The 23254-nt window shown below is 41.7% G+C and overlaps 1 protein-coding gene across 1 annotated transcript in view; it reads right to left on the reverse strand.

The window, feature by feature from the left end:
* grin2da (glutamate receptor, ionotropic, N-methyl D-aspartate 2D, a) overlaps nt 1-23254 on the reverse strand; it is a 123002-nt gene that overhangs the window by 14329 nt on the left and 85419 nt on the right. The window contains exons 7-10 of the mRNA XM_017480785.3: nt 19973-20141; nt 14984-15137; nt 5438-5563; nt 4979-5208 (exon numbers count right to left, since the gene is read on the reverse strand). Coding sequence (XP_017336274.1) covers nt 4979-5208; nt 5438-5563; nt 14984-15137; nt 19973-20141 — 679 coding nt within the window. The remainder of the gene's footprint in view (nt 1-4978; nt 5209-5437; nt 5564-14983; nt 15138-19972; nt 20142-23254) is intronic.

The raw sequence follows: 23254 nt of genomic DNA on the forward strand, positions 1-23254 counted from the left end.
CTAATATAATGTTTACCTGGTGGACTAGTGGCTAGTATGTGGTGCTATCACCACTGTGGCCCGGGTTCGATTCCCAGTCAGGGAATCAACCCCAACCACTGGAGGGTTGCATGAGTCAGTGCGCTCTCAATGCTGGTCCCAAGCCCAAAATATGGGGAGGGTTGTGTCAGCATCTGGCATAAAACTCATGCCAGAATTAAAATATACGAAATAAGATCCGCTGTGGTGATCCCGAATAGGAGCAGCAGAAACAGGGAAAAAAAGAACAAATAGAATATAATATTGGAATGAGGCTGGGTGTATTTATTTAAAGAGCAGTAGAGATGCTCAAGATGCTCTCAATAGTCCAGTGGTAGAGATTTGTGAGGATGGTATAGGGCAGACCACATTTCTTGAGCCTCCTTAGGAAGGAAAGTCTCCGATGGGCAAACCTTGCAATCCGGTCCCTGTAAGGTCGTCGGTGATGTGCACACCCAGGCAGGAACTTGAAGTTCTTTGTTTTGTTGACATTGAGACAGAGGTTTCTGTCAGCACCACTGTGACAGCGCTCTGGTCTAATCCCTGTAGGCTGTATCATTCCCGTTGGTGATCAGGCCTAGAATGGTAGTGGTAGCAAAATTCAGCACACAGTTGTGTGTGAAAAAGGAGTACAGAAGTGGGCTGAACATGCATCCTTGTGGGGTGCCTGTGTTCAAAGTCAGCGTGGAAGATATGGAGTTGCCAATCTTCACTTCCTGAGGTCTCACAGTCAGAAAGTCCAGTATCCAATTGCACAGTTGAGTGTCCAGCCATAAAGCATTAAGCTTGGTGATGAGCTTAATGATTGTATTGAATGCTGACTTTAATCAATGAACAGCATTCTAACATGGGTGTTCTTTTTGTTAAAGTGAATGAGAACAGTCTGCATCGCTAAAGCAACTGCATCATCTGTAGAGCTGTTTGACCGGTATGCAAATTGCAAAGGCTTGACTGCATATGATTTTTTTTAACAGTCAGCACTGTGAGGGGTGTCATGTCAAAATTGGGAGGAAATTTGTACTCATTTGTCATATGCCTGCTTATCAAGCCCCCACTTTAAACATGAAAGAATGCATGTGGCCCAGAGCATGCAACACAATGTAAGATTACAGCAGAGCAACCAAGAGGTTTTGCTCTTTTACCTGGATCTAAGTAATTTTTTTTTATCTCATAATGGTTCTGTACAGAAATGGTAGCATTTAATTAGATCCTCATTAGAGTCAGATGTGGGCTGTATCTCACAATGCATAATACCATTGTCATGTAATGGAGGCACAGACGGTTGCAAGTGCAGATATGGTGGTTTAATAGAATACAACAATCCAAAGGAGGAGGGAGAAATCAGTACACGGCAGAGGTCAATCGATCAAGCAATCAGTCCAAAACAAGCAAGGCAGATATACAGAGCCGAGTATATAAACAAAGTCAGAACCAGAATAAACAAACACTATAACGCTTGGATAATGACATGAATTGTGGTCCCCGATCACCGACAATCTCCTCGGGGATCCCAAAGTATCGGAACATCTGATCGAACAGTAGTTCTTCTGTGGTGAAGGCTGACGGGATGGATGACAGTGGGATGAGACGTAGATGGTTGTGTTCCCCTGTGACTCTGGCAGGTTGATGATGAAGTCCATGGAGATGTGTGACCAGGGACATCCAGGAATGGGCCGAGGATTGAGTTTGCCCACTGGCAATGTTCGAGGGACCTTAGGCTGGGCACACGTGGAACATAACGATACCACCTTAGACATATCCCTAAGCATGTTGGGCCACCAGTACTTCTCACATATCAGATGGTAGGTGCGTTGTGTGCCTGGGTGGCCTGTTGCCTCACCGTGTGGGCCCATCAGAGGAGTTCCAGCCAGTGCTGCTCAGGGAAAAACTGTTTCCTAGGAGGACAGGCAGCTGGGATCTGTAATCTTAGTAGTCTTGCCATAGTTCGATCTAACTCCCACTCAATGGAGCTGAGGATACATGTAGGTGGTATAATGAACTCATTTAGGTTATCTGGTGCTTCTGGGTCGTGTAAGTGGAAAAGTGCCTCAGCCTTATTATCCTCAGACCCTGGTCGATAGGAGAGTGTGAACTGGAAATGAGAGAAGAACAGAGACCATCGAGCTTGACACGGTGTCAGGCACTAGGCAGTGCAGAGATATTCAAAGTTCTTATGGTCTGTGAAGATGATGAATGGGTGTGCAGCTCCCTCCAGCCAGTGTCAGCACTCCTCAAGGGCTAATTTGACCACCACGAGTTCTCTGTTTCCCACATCATAGTTCTGTTTTGCTGATGACAGCTTCTTGGAAAAGGAGGCTACTGGGTGAAGTTTGGGTTTATCCCCAAACCTCGGAGACAGAATAGCCCCTACTCCAGTCTCTGTTGCATCTACTTTCACAATGAAGGGCTTGTGGGATCTGGGTGCTTAAGAAGGGGAGCTGTGGTGAACACCTGTTTGAGTTGTTCGAACACTGCTTCGGCGGCTGGATTCCATGGCAGATGCCTTGGTTTGCCCCTAAGCAGGGCTGTCAATGGATGTGCTATGTAGCTAAATCCTCTTATGAAACACCTGTAAAAGTTAGCAGAGCCCAGAAATTGTTGCAACTCATTGACTGTGAGAGGAGTAGGCCAATCCACCACCACCTTCACCTTGTCTTGGTCCATGGTGACTCCCTCATGGCTGATGATATAACCCAGAAACGATATGGTGAGTTGGTGGAATTCACACTTTTCTGCTTTGACGTAGAGCTTGTGCTGGAGAAGTCTTTGTAGCATCTGGCGAACATGGAGGATGTGTTCTTCAAGGGAATTGGAGTATACCAAGATGTCATCAATGTATGTGATCACACTTTTCCCCAACAGGTCCCTCAGGATGACATTGATGAGGCACTGGAATATTGAGGGGACACTAGCAAGCCCATACAGCATGACTAAGTACTTATAGTGGCCAGAGGTGGTACTGAAGGCTGTCTTCCACTCATCTCCCTCTCGGATACAGAGCAGGTTATATGCACTGCAGTGATCCAGCTTTGTGAACACTTTTGCTGATCTGAGCTGTTCCAGGGCTATGGGAACCAGTGGCAAGGAGTAACGGTACTTGACTGAACATTGGTTAAGGCCCCAGTAATCTATGCATGGCCTGAGTCCGCCTGCATTCTTCTCCACAAAGAAGAACCCAGATTACACAGGAGACATGGAAGGTCTGATGTATCCTTGTTGGAGTGCCTCCGGAATGTACTCCTCCATAGCTTTTTGTTCAGCCAGTGACAGCAGATACATTCTTCCCTGTGGTGGACTGGTTCCAGGAAGCAGGTCGATGGCACAGTCATAGGGGCGGTGTGGTGGTAGTCCACTGGCTTTCTCCTTGTATTCAAGTGGAATGTGGACTGGAGTTAGTTGTGCTGGACTTTTGACGGTGGTCATAGCTAGAAGGATGATGGCACCTTGGAAACACTGTGGCTGACAATATGGAGACCAGCATGAGATGTGTCTGTCCAGGAGATAGTAGGATTATGTTGGTCCAGCCAGGGAAGTCCTAGGATGATGTCGAGCAGAGACTATGATGTAGAGGGTGATCTCTTTCTTATGGAATGCGCTCATCTGAAGGGAGAGAGGCTCTGTGAAGTGTGAAATAATCCCTCCCCCAATTGGAGCTCATGCCCTAGCTGCAGGGGTTCTGAGGTGGTACACAGTGCAGTGAGAGCTCCCTTGCTCCAGGCTGTATGACTGCTATGAAGCAGGCAATCAAGATGAATAGACAGGTTGATGAGCGAGTTTGTCATCACACCATGCCAGCTCAGTCAACATTTCCAGGTTTAGTCTGTTACAAAACACATCTTTCAGTACGGGTTCATTCTGTTCACTTCTTGCAGTGATGGTCTGAAACTCGAAGACTTTTCTGCTATGCGGTGTGGACCCTGAGTTAAGGTCAAAAGCTCCTCTCCAATTTCCTCTCCTTGGGTGAGTCATCAGCCCCATAAATTGTTCATATGAAGCAATGGGCTTGCAGGCTCGCTCCTACACCGCCGTCGCCCAGGTGAGAGCCTTGCCAGCCCACAGTTCCATGAAGTGGGTTATCTTGCATGCCTCGGCATGCCTGTGTAGCTGGCAAAGTATAATGAGCATTGCAGGAGAAATCCCTTGCATTGTGCCAAATCACCTGCATATTTCTCTGGTGCTGGAATCTGTGGAAGTATGGTGTAGGTCTACATGGCCATTGGCGTGCTTTGGGAGAGGTGAGTGACCTGTTCGGTCAGGTGAACGAGCTGTTGGTGGTGTTCTCCCATGACAGCTTGTCGCCAGTCCGACGCACCTGCTGCTTACATGTTGAGGCGAAGTAATCTGTCACGTAATGGAGGCACAGGTGGAAGCAATTGCAGGTATCGTGGTTTAATAGAATACAACAATCCAAAGGAGCAGGCAGAAATCAGTAAACAAAAACAGAAAGAGGTCAGTTGATCAGGCAAATAGTCCAAAACAGGCACGGCAGATATACAAAGTCAAGGATATAAAGAAAGTCAGAACCAGAATAAACAAACACAATATAAGGCTTGGATAATGACAGAGACAAGGCAACTGAGCATCTACTTCACAATCTGTTGTGTGTGTGTCAGAGTCTCTTAAAAGGAATGTGTGGGTATGCGTGTGATTGAGAGCAGGTGTCACTAATTAGAACTCCAGGGAAGGTGAACGTGTTCATGTGTGTGTGAGGGAGCAAGTGTAGTCATCATTGGCCATGTTTGTAGTTTGTGGTGTATTCTGGGAAATGGAGGCAGTGGCCTGTGACGACATGACAACCATGCTAAATAGTCTTCCAGTATAACATTCATGTCATTATTATGTTGCATATGTCTTAGTGTACATCCAAAATATATATAATCAAAATTATACATAATAAAATTCTGTATTCATTTGTTAACAAATTATAAAATGAAAACACTACATTGTATGGTTCAATTACCTTCTTGTCACTGAGGCCAGACACTGTGTCTATGTACTCCTCTTGGATCATGAAGGCAGCCAGGTTAGCAGTGTAGCTTGCCAAAAAGATAACAGCGAAGAAAGCCCAAACCAGTACCATGATCTTACTTGTGGTTCCTCTAGGGTTTTCTACAGGAACTGAGTTATTAAAGACCAGAGCCCACAGCAGCCACACAGATTTTCCAATTGTGAACTTAGATCCGCCTGCCCCTGAGAGAGAAATGACAAACATTAGAGAAATGACAAACTTACGGCTGGCAGTAGTACAGGGAAAAGGCTGTACAGATAGTTTGAGCCCAGAATCAGACATGCTCTGCTGATTCAGATTATTATAAAAAATTACTGCATATTTTAGTCTAGTAATAAGCAAAGTTATGCACTGCTGATTTCATCTCTAGATGTGCCTAAGGCAAAAAAGCTTTTTAATCATTTTACTTACTCTTTCCACTTTGTAGACTTCGGTTGTATCCAACAGGGCTGAAAAACTCAAAGATAAAAACGGTTACAGCCACCACAGACAGGCACATGACGAACATCATCACCCATACTGCAGGACTGTAAGGCTCTGATGGGAAACAGATTGGAAAGTATACAGGTGGGGAGATAATTAATAAATTAATAAGGGTGGGGATCCACAAAGATCACAAAGGATGAAGTTCCACATTCTAAAACAACATCAGACGAAGCCTGGACTTATAGATTTTGCACCAAATGTAAGTCATCGTTCAACAGCCATAGCTAGACATTGTGTACACAGAAATCAAAACTTAGTCGCAATAGGTGAATACAGACAAGTGAAAAATGAAAAACAACAACAAAAAAGTCCTAATAAGTATTTTGTCCACCATGAGCTGCCAGAATGCTTCGCAGCACCTTGGCAGAGATTCTATGGAACTGCACTGGAACTTCATTCTTCCAAAATATATTGCAGGAGTTTTAATGGTTGTGGTAGAAAGCACTGTCTAACATGTCAGTCCAAAATCTCCCATACAGTAGGTGTTTAACTGGGTTGAGATCTAGTCACTGTGAAGGTCAAAGCATATGATTTACACCATTTTTCAAATCAACAAACCGTTCAGTGAGCCCTCATGCCCTGTGGATGGGGCATTGATATCCTAGAAGAGACCAGTCCCATCTGGATAGAAATGTTTCATCATAGGGTAAAGGATATAAGTCAGAATAAGTTTGTATTGATTTACAGTTATTCTTCCCTCTTAGGCAGGCAGATCATGACAGCAAAATGCCCCCACAGCATAATCTAGCCAATTAACCTAGCTCACTGTAGGGGTTATGCCTGTATAGCGGTCTTGATGTACGGTACACAATGCTTTGCCCACTTCAAGAATATAGCAAAGAATGATTAATCTCACATTACTTTTTCCACAACTGTATAGACCACCGACTATGGTATTTGCACCAAAGATTTCTCAAATGTGAGTTGTCACCTGAGAAAAGTGCTCTTCTGTTTTTCCTTAGATAGCACACCAATGCACAAGCATGACAAATGATTGAGTACTTTCAACCACAATTTCCAACCTGATTTACTGAGATCTCATCCATACTGTAGAACTAAATGCAGATTAGATTTTAGTCACTGTTCCTATTGAAATACTGGCCAGTTGAGCAATCTTTGTGACTGAATCTTCTGCCATCCATGCCCCAATAATGAACCTCCTTTCAAAGTTTCAAAGTAAAAATTAAAGGTCAACTTGGCCCGCTCAGCATTTTTATACATGGCACAGAGCATGGTATCATGTTAACTGATTAATTTCATCATGTTGTACACCTGCCTGAGGCATCTGCCCTCATTAATTTAGGTTTTACCTTTGTTATCTGTCTGTATAATCATTAGGTCATTAGTTTAGATATATGTACAGATAATGACTTGTAAAACCTTTTCTCCTACAAGCACATCATGACATTAATATTTAGAAACAGTGGTCTCCATCACTGTATAGTGAATTCCCATTACAGTCACCTTGAAGTGGTAGTTATACACTATATGGCCAAACTTATGTGGACATCTGAACATGACCCCCATATGTAGGCCTTTCCCAAACTTTTGACACACAGTTGGAGGCACACAAATGTATAGAATATACAAATGATTGAGTACTTTCAACCACCATTTCCAACCCAATTTATTGGAATCTGATCCATACTGTCGATCTAAATGCAGATTATATTTTAGACACTGTTCCTATTGAAATACTAGCCAGTTGAGCAATCGCAACCATCAGGCAGATATCTGTGAATGTGGACAGCTAAAGTGTGGATTTGTCATACAAGTGGATTTCCTTGTAATTGTTAAAGCAAACGATGGGGTAACACTACAAATTATCCTGAGCCATTCATGAATCATCAGAGCTGTGACAACTGGGGTGTTTAGACTTGTACATGCATTACTTGTATAAAATGTATAAAATGGAGCTATGAAGTCCATAAACGTGTATAGCATTTTGGAACATTCTTTAATGGATTACTGAGTCTGCTAGAAGATTGATATTTTGTTTGCTAAATCAAGATGCATCATATTATCTTAGATTCAGTGGTATCATCAAAAATTGTATCGTTACCTTATGAACTGAAATCATTCTGCATCATGTGGAAACCTGAGGTTTACACTCCTAACTAGTACTGCTTTGAAAGCAACATTTAGATGGTTTCTGGAAAAAAAAAGCAACATTTCTAGTTCAAGTCTCAAGAGAGTAGGTAAACGTATACAAATATTGCCTGAGCTATTCTGCTGCTATCACATTAGATATTTTTCCTTCCTCAAACACAAAAAGACTACATAGAGAATACTTAAAATCTCAGGCTTCAGTAAGTTACTGCAAGCTGAATTCTATGGAGGGATGCCATGCAAGGAAACTGCCATTCCCTTTTTATCTACAGATTTGTACACATGTTCAGAAAATTGTTTTTCTGATATGGATATTAGCAGGTATTTAGACCATTGTGGTAAAAAAAAAAAAAGAAGAAGAAAATCATATATCTGACTGACTCTGCTCACGCCAACTGCACAGCTAAGCACAGTTTCTCTGGTCTTCATCAACTTCTGATGGCAGTGATTTACTTTTCCTCTCCCTGTAAGAATATTTAATCCCAAACAACCTACGGTTTTTCTATGAATCCTGATCAGTTGGTGAGATAATTGCTCTGTCAGGATCAATATTCTGACATTTTGCAAGTAGATGTTGTCTCTTAGCATTGGTAAATCTTCTGCCAGCTGAAAAGATCTGAAAAAGCAGGTCGGCCAAACACTGGAACAATAGTGTCAGTGATTCAGAACCCTCACCTCATCAAGGACAGCCAGCCATTTGTGTTTACCTAGCATCTTCAGGATGCCTGTCACAGGTGGTTGCTGACTGAGGGACGTGACATTGGGTGAAGGGAATGTGTGTGCATGGGGATATTCATAAATAACTGCTGGTGCTTGTCATTATTCAATTCTGGGGACAAAAGCATAAAATATAGGTGGTGGTTAGTCCTCAGCTCACCCATCATCTTATTTTGGGAACTAATTTCTTAAATTTCAGGGGTTCTTGAGCAGTATACTGGTGGGTGGTAGTGTGATGTGGAGTAGGGAGATGAAAATCTGAGCCATGCCTTCAACCACTTGAACGTTATTGATGATAGTTAGCAAGACCAGCCAAATGCCACATTGTCCTACCCATATTTTTTTTATTGTCAAGGATAGGCTCTATCAAGTGATACAGGGCACTCAAACTAAAAGGAGGAGACAACCCAGTAGTTGGGCCTGAAGTGTCGTAGGAAATTGATTTTCTTTGCGGCACATCACAATCCCACGGTGGGCCATTTACCTAAGAAAACAAAGATAACTGCCTCATGGTCTATTTCTATTGACCAGGCATTCATAGAGATGTATGCAGGTGGTGTGTGATATCCCGTGACTGTCAGGTGGTGAATGCGCTAGCCACCCCAAAAGTGTGCCTTCTTCAATTAGTAGAGGTCCCCTTTGAAAGAACTGGAATGAGGCTTGTCGGGTCATTAGAATTGAGTGCACAAGCACATGTTAGTTTAAATGGAGTATACAGTGGATTATACCTAGGACCAGTGCCTCATCAGAAGAATCTGCACAATTGTGTTGTGAAGGAGCTCTTCTGAGTGATCTCCCCGGTAAGTACACTTTCATCTTATGCATACTTCACAAACTTTATGAATTATTAGGAATTATGTCAAATCACACCAGCTTTTAACATCCTCAAGTGATATAATGAAATGCTTCTCTACAGGCTCAGGAATGTCCATCCTGGCTGTATAACAGGGAAACTTGGCCGCATGAGTTTTCACCGAGAGAAAGCCGCCTGTTTGCTACCCACATTGAGCTCCAATTTAGTGGCAAGTCTTCTTTGAGTCGGGAGCATTGACTATGAGGTAAGGTGAACAGATAGAGGCAATGCATTGCAGATAGCCCTCATAAATCTCCAAAAATTATGAAGATAGGCTTTCCCTGTGGCTTTGATGATGGTGTTTTCCAAGAGAAAGGAACTGGGACTAGAGGTGAATCAAAAGTGATGCTCAAACCATCCCACTCATCTGTGGAAACCACCTCTCCCTGTCCCAAAGATCAGATTTGCAAAGGGAGTTCCCTTTCAAAGGGAACTTCGACATTGCGTTTAGCATAACACTATGGAAGCGCCTCTCGCACGCGACCAGCATCTGAAGCTTGTGTAAAATCATGGCTATTTATAGGCCTGCCATGATCATGCTGTGATGTGGCATAGGCATGCCGTGATGTGGCAATTAAGCGAGTCGCGTGATATAAATATGGCACTTGTGAACCGTGCCACCAGCCTTTATTATCTTCAGCGAAAGACTGCATGTCAGTTGTTTGTGTAAAGAAACAAAAAGACACTTCATTTCCTCACTATCTTTTCTCAAAATCTCAGAACTTTTCTATCCCTTTAGAAAAAAGAGAAGAAAAAAAGGGGAATAAGTGAGAGAGAAAAATATGAGTGAGAGAATTCAGGAAGTGTGTTACGGCTTGCTCCTGTTTCAACACAGGAATAGTGCACACTTTCTGGGTGAAGTGTCCAGGGGTGTAGCATGCAATGGCAACCTCAAGAGGCTGCGCATGGTAATGCCTACATTAAGCAGCTCCGCTTGCGACTCGCGCTCTTCTCAGAAGCCGAAGCGAGTTGGGTTTCAGAGCCTTGCAGATCTGGGCCGGCCGCTGCCGAGGCAGCTAGCCATCTTATGGATCCAGAAGAGGAGCCGGAGATGAGCGCTGCTCTATCTCTTGCTCTGTCTTCCGGGTTCGGCTCTCCGCTGGATTTTGGAGCTCGCTTTGCAACTCCTCCTTCCGCTATGGAAAGCCAAAGAAAAAACAGCATGTAAAGAGCTGCCTGAAGTGATAACTAAGGCTGGATGAGCCTTTTTCTCCCCAGTGAAAGTAAATCCCTCACACTGCAGAAACTCCCCTTTCTTCCAGAAGTGCATGACAAAATATCAGGCTTCTGTGGGAAAACCATGCATAAGCCGTATTTATAACCCTACAATGTTGGATTATTCGGCCATTGTGGGGAATGAACGGCATGGCTATTTAGCTATGCTGAAGGTGGAGGAGGTGCTCGCGAGCTACCTCTCTCCATCGACGGCAGGTAATTAGGGGGGCCGGCTTTGCCATCCAAGCCACCGTGTAAGGCCACAGTGGCATTAGTGGGCAAGGCCTATGCAGTAGTAGTCTTGCTTGTGGGTCACTGCAGACAATGACAGTGTGCCATACCTACCAAGCAGACTTGCTGAGTGAGCTCGATATAGGACGGCATTCAACCAGTTCCTTCCCTGTTGTCGAGTTCACCCGGGCATCCACAAGTGTTGTATAAATAGTTGTATGTGGCCAATTTAGATCTGTGTCATCTGAACTGTACTCTTCGGACATACAGGTTCAAGATGCTGATGCCAAAACTTATCATTCCACAGTTCAGTTTGAGGACTGGTTTGTGATGATAGATCTAAAAGGTGCATATTTCCACATAAAAATATCACTAACTTTATCCCCTCGCACCTTCACAAAGTGCATGGATGTCACTCTGGCTCCATTGTGACTCCAGGGCATCCATGTACTAAACTACCTGGACAACTGGTTAATTCTAGCATGATCCAGGGAACTGGCGGTTCAACATCGAGATGTTGTTCTCGCCCACATGAAGAGCTTGGGGCTCAGGCTGAACCTCAGAAAAATATGCTTTCCCCAGTGCAGTGGACAACTTTTCTAGGAGTTATAAGGATTCTACTATGATGAGGGTGTTTCTATCCCCAACATGCATAGGGTCAATCCTATCAACACTGAGCAAGATAAAGCTGGATCTTGGGAGACTATTGGCGCTTATGGGCCTATTGCACAGGAGATCATTCAGTGGTGGCTGAGAAATTGGGGGTTTCATCCAAGGATGAAACCTCTGAGAGTGACCAGTGTCACGCAGCGATGCCTACGTGCTCTGAGAATTTGAGTGTCGCCGGGTTCTAGCCTTGGGTCACACTCTAGGGGTGTCTCCTTAGCGCAAGACGGTAATGACAGACACCTCCCTCACGGGCTGGAGCGCAGTCTTAGACAGCTGTCCAGCTCACGGTCTCTGGTGCAGCCCTCATCTGGAGCGGCATATAAATTGCCTAGTAATGTGGGCCATATTTCTAGCACTGAAATTCTTTCTTCCTCAATTGAGAGGTCACCATGTGTTTACAGACAACACACCGGTGGACTTATATATTGACCACCAGGGAGGATTATGTCTGTGCCCCCTGTTCAGGCAGGCGCAACTAATTCTTTTCTGGGCAGAAGGAAAGTTTGTCAGTAAGTGCAATGTACATTCTGGGAATATGGGGGCAGACATCTCCTTGAGGCATAGGCTGAGACCCAGGAATTGGTAGCTCCATCCACAAGTGGTGGAGTCCATATGGCGAGGTTTGGCCAAGCGGGACTGCATGTGTTTGCCTCCGAAGAGACAACACACGCTGTGGTTCGCACAATTAGGGCTGGACGCAATGGTGCACATGTGGCTGAGGTCACATCTGTACGTTTTCCCCCCCATTGCTCTGCTCCCATAAGTTCCAGCGAGAGTTCACCAAGACAGTCTATGTCTGCTGCTAGTAGCACCTTATTGGCCAACTCGAATATGGTTCTCAGAGATAATATCCCTGCTAGATTACACTCCTTGGGAGATTCCCATCCACAGGGATCCACTGTAGACCCAGTGAACTGCACAATAGCTACAGTCCTGGAGTTCTTACAAGAACGTTTCTCAGTGGGGTGGGCTCAATCGACAATCAGGGTTTACGTGGCCACTGTTTCGGCCAGCCATGCCCCTGTTGATGGAGCCTCTGTGGGGCAACATCCTCTAACTTCGAGGTTCATGCGTGGTGTCAGGTGGCTGAGGCCTATCTGCAGGCTGCACATACCTTCCTGCGACCTTTCTGTGGTCCTGGAAGGTCTGTCAGGGGCCCTATTTGAGCCCTTAGAGTCAGCCTCTGAGAAGCTTCTGACTCTAAAGGTAGCTCTTCTGCTGGCCGTGACATCTCTCAAGCGAGTAGGAAATCTACAAGCTCTCTCTGTTGCCCCTTCCTGCCTTGACTTTGCCTCTGGATTTGCCAAGGTCTTCCTGTATCCTATGCCGGATTATATTCCTAAGGTGCCTACATCAGCTGCCCACCCTGTGAAGTTGCAGGCTTTCTGCCCTCCTCCATTCCCCACACCGGAACTAGAGCGAATGCACCTGCTGTGTCCAGTAAGGGCTCTCTGTACTTACGTCCACCGCTCCGGCCAGTGGCGTAAGTTGGAGCAGCTGCTGGTCTGCTTTGGTGGTGACAGTAGAGGTGATGCTGTGTCAAAGAAGTGCATCTCTAATTGGATAGTGGAAATAATCTCTATTGCTTATGAGGCGCACGGTCTCGCTAAGCCTCTGGGCATAAGGGCTCATTTCATTAGGGCAGTCGCCTCTGCAAAAGCTTTGTCCAATGGGGTATCCTTACAGGATGTGTGTGCTGCTGCAGGGTGGTCTACGCCACACACATTCATTCGTTATTACAGCCTGGATATTCATTCCACCCCGGGCTCGAGGGTCATGACCCTCGGGCTTGGATGTTTTTGAACAGGCTGTATGGTATGATGGATTCTTGTTCCCATAGTGTTATGCTAAACGCAACGTTGAAGTTCCCTTTGAAAGGGAACGTCTGGGTTACGCATTTAACCCTGTTCCCTGAGAAGGGAATGAGACATTGTGTAGCTTTGTCATACCAGGGCAGGCCTGTGAATTGAATCTTCGCTTCAGATAATAGAGGCTGATGGCGCGGTTCACAGGTGCCATATTTATATCACGCGACGCACTTAATTGCCACATGTCATGGCAGGCCTATAAATAGGCATGATTTTACACAAGCTTCAGAAGCCGGTCACATGTGAGAGGCACTCCCATAGTGTTATGCTAAACGCAATTTCTCATTCCCTTCTCAGGGAACAGGGCTACATGCGTAACCCAGACGTTTTCCTTTGTTTTTCCCCCTTTGGCTGGTATCTTAAAGAGCATGACACAGAGGGTCCCCCACAAGTGGTTGTGAGCACCTGCCCATACTGATTGCCTGAACATAAAAAAGGTGGTTTGTGATGAGCTCCAAGGATATGGATATAAGGTTCTGTGTGAACTTCAACACTGTGCCTAAATTTGATGTTTATTCAATGCCACACACTGACGAACTGCTCAATCAGTTAGGCATTGCTCGTTTTTATTTGACACTGGATTTGACTAAGGTATTTTGACTTTAGTGTCAGGTTTGTCACTCCATTTGGTTTACACTAATTTGTCACCCTCTCTTTTGGTTTGTTCCCAGCCATATTTCAATGACTCATGGATAAAATCCTTCACCTTCATGCTGCATATCTGGATGTCATTCAGTGGCAGCTCATCAATAGGGGCAAGTGGGTCAGAGCGCTACTATTTATATCAACCATTCAACCAATATTAAAGTCTATATTCACAGCTCTACATGTTTTAAATTCATTTCATAGTTGAAATACTAATTACCTCTTTTGAGTGACCAACGATTTAAATTTTTTTTTTGTTATCTGAGAGATTTAAACCAATTTTCCATTATTGTTCATGTTTCTAGATGTTACCCAATCTCGGGGCAGAGCATGCACTGCCCCACTTGGCTTCCATAGAGTTATTATTACACCTAGTGGTCAAAAATAGGAACTGCATCAGGCACTAAGAGTTCCATACTGCAAAGATTTGCCTTGCCGCATGCACACAGTGGAGGAGGAGGAGCAGACACAACAGTTAATAAAAAGGGTTGTCAGATTGGGCTAGTTTAAAAAAGATCTTGTTTTATAGCAAATCTGAATAAAATCAAATAAATTCCATACAAAATGGCAAAATGTAAGTGCAAACAGTAGGTCTTTGATGTACAGAACAATTTCTATTGTAAGATATATTGCAAACATTGGGAGATGAAGAGGGGGATAACAGAGTGGGTAATGTGCACACCTCAGAAATAAGTCTACACAGATATATTAAAATGGCAGGTTTTAGTAATGTACTGTAAAAATGAATCCAAGATAAATCATGTCAGATCGTTTTCCACTTTTAATGTAAATAGAAACATAGAAACATTTCAGGGGGAAAAAAACTTATAATAAACTAGTTTTGTTCAAAGTAACTTACAAGGAAGACAAAGTACAATTTAAGCTGTGCAGCTTAGTGTCCAACATGTTTCTTGTGGCAGGAGTGGGATTTGATTTCACAATCTTCTTGCCACTATTATACAACCTCAGTCTCTAAGCTACAGGCACAATAAACAGGCAGCAAAATAGGGAATAATGAAATAAATAGGGAAAAAAGTGGAAAATAAAATGTTTTTGATTAGGCTGTTTACTTACTTTTTCATTCCACACAAATTCAGACAATTCTGTATTGAGCTCTACGGTTTAGAAGGTACTATATCAGAAACTAAGATCACAATGACTCACCCAGGAAAGCAGATGGAGAGACGGTGCCATTGCTCCGAGAAACCATAACGCTGATGCCAGTCTCCACAAAGGGAACTGAGAATTCAACAACTTCTGACCTCTCTTCATTGATAGTTAGTGAGCCAATGGCCATGTCTGCTCGTTGGGACACCACCTGGTAAGCAATAACATCAAGTCAACACCATCACCCAACCATGATCCAACCATCACCACACTTAATAAGTTACAACAATAAATGGAGATTAAATGCTGTTTAGAAATGTAAGATTATTACTGAAAGCAAATAAACCAGTCACCATCAAAGGAGCATCTGTAAAATATGAAGACTTTGACTTATTCTTCATTTTTTAAAAAGTATCAAAGAAAGCATAAGATTCTCGACTGGTACCATATTTAATATAGTAGTACCACCCACATTATACTTTGATTAACTTAATTTTTTTTTAAAAAACAAACTTTTATTCATCTATCTTTTTTATTATATCTATCTCCTACAACTCTGTAATTCTAATAATTTTGAAAGGAACTGTTACTCACATATCATTTGGATGACTGTATGTATGTCTTGGCTTAAAATAATTAAAATAAAAAAAATTGTCCTGACTGCTCCTATGGCTGTCTGACTTCCACCCAAAATACACAAGTATGTTGCAATTAGCAATATCATAGTACATATCACGTGGTACATCCTGCATTCTAGTTTTTATTTATAACCTTGCAGCCCAGGCCTAGCTACTGTACTGGTAAAGGTGCATGGGATGTATCCTGCACCAAGATGGATCCAAGGATTTATTGGGATAGATGGTTTCATGTAGGAAGATGAAACAGGCAGAGGTCAGGCGATCTACAAACAACAACAGGGATAATCCAAAATACACAAACTAGGGTAGAGAACAAGGTCTACAATTGGAAAATCACAACATGGAACAAAAATGGTCCAGTGGCGTCAGGTGGGAAAACACTGAACATTACTTTGCACAGGACAAAGACACAAGGGGTATTTAAATATACAATCAAACTCATCAAAGTGAAAAACAGAAATATGTGCAAGCAACAAGGGCACACAAGGGAGACCACCAATAACTACAGGACATACAGTATCTCACAAAAGTGAGTACACCCCTCACATTATTGTAAATATTTGATTATAACCTTTCATGTGAAGAAATGACACTTTGCTACAACACTGAAGAAATGACACTTTTCTACAATGTAAAGTAGTGAGTGTACAGCTTGTATAACAGTGTAAATTTGCTGTCCCCTCAAAATAACTCAACACACAGCCATTAATGTCTAAACCTCTGGCAACAAAGGTGAGTACACCCCTAAGTGAAAATGTCCAAATTGGGCCCAAAGTGTCAATATTTTGTGTGGCCACCATTATTTTCCAGCACTGCCTTAACCCTCTTGGGCATGGAGTTCACCAGAGCTTCACAGGTTGCCACTGGAGTCCTCTTCCACTCCTCCATGACGACATCATGGAGCTGGTGGATGTTAGAGACCTTGTGCTCCTCCACCTTCTGTGTGAGGATGCCACACAGATGCTCAATAGGGTTTAGGTCTGAAAACATGCTCGGCCAGTCCATCACCTTCACCCTCAGCTTCTTTAGCAATGCAGTGGTCGGCTTGGAGGTGTGTTTGGGGTCATTATCATGCTGGAATACTGCATTCTGATCATGTGCTGCTTCAGTATGTCACAGTACATGTTGGCATTCATGGTTCCCTCAATAAACTGTAGCTCCCCAGTGCCGGCAGCACTCATGCAGCCCCAGACCATGACACTCCCACCACCATACTTGACTGTAGGCAAGACACACTCGTCTTTGTACTCCTCACCTGGTTGCCGCCACACACGCTTGATACCATCTGAACCAAATAAGTTTATCTTGGTCTCATCAGACCACAGGACATGGTTCCTGTAATCCATGTCCTTAGTCTGCTTGTCTTCAGTAAACTGTTTGCGGGCTTTCTTGTGCATCATCTTTAGAAGAGGCTTCCTTCTGGGACGACAGCCATGCAGACCAATTTGATGCAGTGTGTGGCATATGGTCTGAGCACTGACAGGCTGACCCCCCACCCCTTCAACCTCTGCAGCAATGCTGGCAGCACTCATACGTCTATTTCCCAAAGACAACCTCTGGATATGACCTAGAGCACATGCACTCGACTTCTTTGGTCGACCATGGCAAGGCCTGTTCTGAGTGGAACCTGTCCTGTTAAACCGCTGTATGGTCTTGGCCACTGTGCTGCAGCTCAGTGTCAGGGTCTTGGCAATCTTCTTATAGCATAGGCCATCTTTATGTAGAGCAACAATTCTTTTTTTCAGATCCTCTGAGAGTTCTTTGCCATGAGGTGCCATGTTGAAATTCCAGTGACCAGTATGAGGGAGTGTGAGAGCGATGACACCAAATTTAACACACCTGTTCCCCATTCACACCTGAGACCTTGTAACACTAACAAGTCACATAACACCGGGGAGGAAAAATGGCTAATTGGGCCCAATTTTGACATTTTCACTTAGGGGTGTACTCACTTTTGTTGCCAGTGGTTTAGACATTAATGGCTATGTCTTGAGTTATTTTGAGGGGACAGTAAATTCACACTGTTACACAAGCTGTACACTCATTACTTTACATTGTATGTGAGGGGTATACTCACTTTTATGAGATACTGTAGGTGGAGCGCATGGCAAAGTAAACAAAACATGACAGCACGGATGTGCGCACCATGCTGCTGATGGCTGTTATGCGTGCTGAGCACTTCTGCAAGGGGGAAATCCCTGACAGGTGGCTGATGTTCAAATTTGTTCCATATATGTGACTAAATGTTTGAAGGTGCAATTGACTGCTCATCATTGCCAACCAGACACATTTACCTGCACTCATTGGAGCCATACCTGCAACTAAAGTGTCCATACCACCCATAAGAATGTCAGGTATCATTCACTCTATTGGTATTTGCTATTTCACCAGCATATAAAATGGTGGAAACCTGGCAGAAAAATGGCCAAAAACACTTTCCTTAACCACATGCATCATATGACACTATTAACTACAGAAAACACCTAAGTCTCAGCCTTCCACCTGCTAAGTCCATCTGGCTGGAATTGAGTTCTTCACAAAGTTCTGGTTCCATAACTCTGAGTTCTATTAGAAGCTGGTAATCTAACACAACAAAAGAACTCCAACCCAAGTTCTCAGAGTTCTCCCCATTACAGGTCTGTATTCATTACCCATACCACTATAAGGTGTGAAGTGCACTTGTAAAATAATGTAGTACTACACCAACTTTGGACACTGAAGTGTATTCTGAATGGCTATTACTTTTAACACCTAATAAAGGGGACCCTTCAGAGGCTTTACTGTGGATGGCATAAGTTACAGTATAATAGCTTACTAGGTAGATGTAATTTTTATCAAGCTAGCTAGAGAAAAATTGACCTGAGTTACAATGCTGACGATCTATAAAAGGACGCATTCCAACCTGATCACACACAAAATTCATAGGATTTCTACAGTGAGTGTAATGTTATTATTATTATTATTATTATTATTATTATTAATAATAATAATAATAATAATAATAATAATAATAATAATAATAATAATAATAATTCCTTAGGTTTATATAGCACTTTTTTAGGCATTCAAAGCAGTTTACATGGGGGAAATCTCCTCATTCACCACCAGTGTGTAGCATCCACCTGGATGATGCGACGGCAGCCATAGTGCGCCTGAATGCCCACCAAACACCAGCTATTGGTGGAGAGGAGAGTGATGTAGCCAATTCAGGGATGGAGATTATTAGGGGGCCATGATAGATGAGGGCCAATTTACCAGGTTTATACCCCTACTCTTTATAAGAAGTGTCCTGGGATTTTTAATGACCATAGAGAGTCAGGACCGTGGTTTAATGTCTCACATTATAGTGTCCCTGTCACTATACTGGGGCATTCGGCCCCACACGGACCACAGGGTGAGCACCCCCTGCTGGCCTCCCTGATACCACTTCCAGAAGCAACCTTAGTTTTCCCCAGGAGTTCTCCCATCCAGGTACTGACCAGGCTCAACCTTGCTTAGCTTCAGTGGGAAACCAGGCAAAAGCAACAGGCTGATGGGGCTCTGGCATTCATGCTGGAATTTCATGAAATCTACTGGATTTCATGCAAACGAAGTCAGAAATCTATTACTGCTAGCACAGTAGCACAGTCAAACTGTGATCATGTAATCTAAACTCATGGAGATTTAGATTCAAAATGTGATATTTAGTGTCACATCTTAAATGCAATCATTAGAAATTAATTTATATAGAAATTATACATTTTGTAAATAATTAAAAAATATATATTTTCATACATTTGTGACACCAGGGAAGCTTGTTTCTATGGGTATAGAGGCATCTTTCAATTTACAGTATTTTAATTTTTGTGAAATTTTGTTAAATGTGAAATGTTCCAGCTTATTCCCCAGTGTAATGGTTTATTTATCATTGTATTCATATACTGTCAAAACCCAAACATGTTTCACCATAAATGGACATTCTTAATAATTGGGTGATTTTTCCTAAATGTTCCTAATTGGATCAGTGTAAAGTGGTACTACTTGCCATGTGAGTACTGACCTGTCATCTTTCTGACAGTTTACTGCATATGACCTTGCCTTGACTTATGGCGTATCCTTGGAATATTCAATGTTGGATACTGGATATTTGTCTGACTCTGGTGTGCACTGACCTGTTCACGTTTTTTTGTTATACTAGCTGTTGTAATAAACCTCTAGCATATGGATCCCCACCACTAGTCTGGCTTCCTTGTTACAAATACTGTAGCTTAATATTTATAAAGGAATCTGCTTCATTTATAAGTTGCTTTGGAGAAAAGTGTTTGCCCAGATGTAAATTTGATGAGACCTTTGTGGTTTCTTGCTTTTGTGAACACACCTAGTAGCTTAATTATTAAACATTAAAAAGACTAAGATATAAAGGCCTCACCTCCCCAACCATCCCATTCCACTCTCCGTCTATGTTCTTCCCATGCCTGCCATTTGTCACCAGGTAGAGGTCATAGGTGAAACCTACAATTTTGGCCAGTCGCTTGAGGACATCAATGCAGAAACCTTTGCAGCAATGCTTCATTGAGTGTATGCCTTCCAACACCACACTGTAGTTGAAGAGAAAGAGTGAGAGGAGCTTTATTCAAATTAGAGTAAAAAAATATGAGAGAGAAAGAACACAGACTACAGAATCATGTACAGCACAATAAACCTAAATTGCTGATATTGAAGATACATCCTGAAGCTACACTGAAACTACATCTCATGCCTGAGCACTGTGGGTAGAAGGAGTGAATAAGGAAGGCAGACTCAAAACAGGAAAGCAGGAGGCATCTTGCATACAAATATCAATATCAAAAAAAGTGACAAGACTGTGTCTCTTTGTTTTTAGACATTACAAAAGAAATGAATCACTTCCATGCACAGAGACTGCATAGCTAATGGACTCTCGTATATTGTCAGTTCTTCATTTAAAACATTTTTGGTTTTTGGATTTATATGAAAACAACAAAGAGACATAAAGATTAGATTTTTTTTAAGCCATTGAATACATAATAATGAAACTTAAACACAGTTGAATTCCTATACTTGAAATATATATCTTTGAAAATGATTTACATATATATATATATATATATATATATATATATATATATATATATATATATATATATATATATATATATATATATATATATGGTGTATAAAGCAATGAGACATAATACCACAGAAAAACTCTTTGGTAAGAAAGATTTTTCATTCTTTTTGTGCTATTTATGATCATACTGCACGAGAGAATTAAGACTTGGTGTTTAGTTACATATGGCTTTTGTGTCCATGAACCATAGTTAGAAAACATGCATTTAGGCAATTTGCAAGCAATTGTTTTAGCTTGTTTAACTTGATGAAAGGGGACTTTTGTAACACTTCTGCTAACCAATGATGACCCAACTTACTACAGTAATTCTAAAGGAATATTGATGTCTACAATAGTATTACAAGTCATAATATTAGCATATATAAGAATTCTATCTTTCTTCTTATGAGGTTTAATCACACATTTAAGTGAACTACAGTACTGTGCAATAGTCTTAGGCACATGCAAAGGAATGCTGTAGAGCAAAGACGCCTTCAAGAATAATGAAATTAAATGTTTCTACTTTTAAAAAATACAACAAAGAGCAGTAAACAGCAGTAAATGAAACAAAGTCGATATATGGTGTGATGAACATTTGGTTTTAAAAAAAAACTGTATTAGTAATCTCAGGTATAATTTGTGTAGATTTATAAGAAACGCTGGTTAGCTGGTTTTACTGAGCATCTTGCAGAACCAGCCACAGTTCTTCTCGAGACTTTGACATTCGCACTTGCTTCTTATTTTTTCAGCAAAACCCAGCAGCCTTCATTGTGGGGTTTTTCATGTCTGAAAAGTGGTCTCTTATATAATATACTGACATACAAACATTTTTCTGTAATATTTAATTTTGTGCTGGAAAACTAATGTTTGGAAATCTAAAATGCTTTTTGTACTGATTCTATAATGTAGAAGTCATAAAATAAAAATCTATAACAAATTTTGCACAAAAAAATAAGACTTTTGCACAGTACTGTATTTCAAATACATCTGTATGAATTATCCAGCTTCCATCTGTCATTTTTTGTTCAATTTGCTTTTCCAACATGTGAAATGTATTAATTTCTGCCTTCTTCATAAGCATCACAGCAGCAAAAGGGAAGAGTTGCCCCTCTACAGCTCCAGGGTCATCAACAGACTCATGGGACTCATTCCTATGATTACCCTTTTTGAAATAAGCCTCATGATTCTTTCAGACAATGAACAGCTTGAACAATGTAAAGATAGCTAATAATGAATGCTATTATGTGTTATTTATAATATGCTTGTGCCCATGTTCAGAAAAAAATTAGTCAAGTCAAGAATGATGTTCTAGAATGTACAACCTTGCTTGAAAATTTATTTTGAGATAATATGTTGCACAAATATTCTACTGCATTGTTACAATATTCTATATATGTAGATACTAGATACTATAAGATACTGTGGGATTATTTTCTATTTTTTCATGATTGTGTTAATAGATCCGTGATTTATTCATTTAAGATCAACTTGATGTAATGCGATTTCTGTAAGTGTCTTTGTTCACTCATGATGTACAGATGTCTGTTCCTTGGGTTCCTTTGTCTTTGCTTTAGTTTTTTGCTTATCTTAGCCTTGGGCATTATCTGTATGGTCTAGAGTGTGTCCCCTTGCATGTACACATCAGTATAAAAGCAGACTATGTCTAATATAGAATATAGAACACCCAAACTGTTTCATGCATGCAATAAAGCATCTATTTTTATTATTTTATTATTATTTATTGGCTCTTTGTCTGCTGATTATTCAGTCATCTTACTTCTGATGAAACCGCAGTATTTTTATGGTCATCCAAAAAGCTTTACAGCAATACTATATATTAATTTTACAATATATTAAGATATAACGGGGAAAAAAATACTTTGATCTTGGCAATGCTATTTCACACTACGCCTAACATATGTATATTAGCTTACTTTGACCATTTTTGTCATGCTTGATTTCCTATTGTAAAAAATAAAACGATTAAATCTAACTTGGATTACTGAGTTCTTAGATTATTAAAAAGGGGTGTGAAATTTGCAGATGCAAAAGGACTTTCAATCCATTAAGGTTTAAAAAATGCATGTGTGTTACTCTCTACAGAGACCCTCTCTTAGCACAGACACAGTGATGAGACAGTATTTTCCTGACTTCAAACACAGCCTCATAAGTCTTGTTCAATATCTTGCAACCCAGTTTCATGGATGTTCACTATTCAACTCCTCTTCAACATAATTACGTTTTTACATGTAAGTGGATAGTAAACTGTATTGACATCCATCCAAATCCATTATATATAGTAACATTACTCTATCAAGGGAGGACAAATCACTAATCCAGGCACCCATGGCATGCAGATTACCTGACAAGCAGCAATTTACCTGAGGTAAATGTTATAATAATGTCTATAATGTCATCCATTCAAACATTTAAAAACTTTTGCCTGACGTCATGTGCACAGAGTGTATAAGCACTTTTCTCTGTTTTGACAAAGATAAGATGATCCAGGGGCATCACGGACATTTCTGTAGCCAATATCCGATTACAAACAGAATTGAGTAGATTTATATATGTTTCGCGATG

This window comes from Ictalurus punctatus, chromosome 12 (assembly GCF_001660625.3).
Source record: "Ictalurus punctatus breed USDA103 chromosome 12, Coco_2.0, whole genome shotgun sequence".
NCBI lineage: Eukaryota > Metazoa > Chordata > Actinopteri > Siluriformes > Ictaluridae > Ictalurus > Ictalurus punctatus.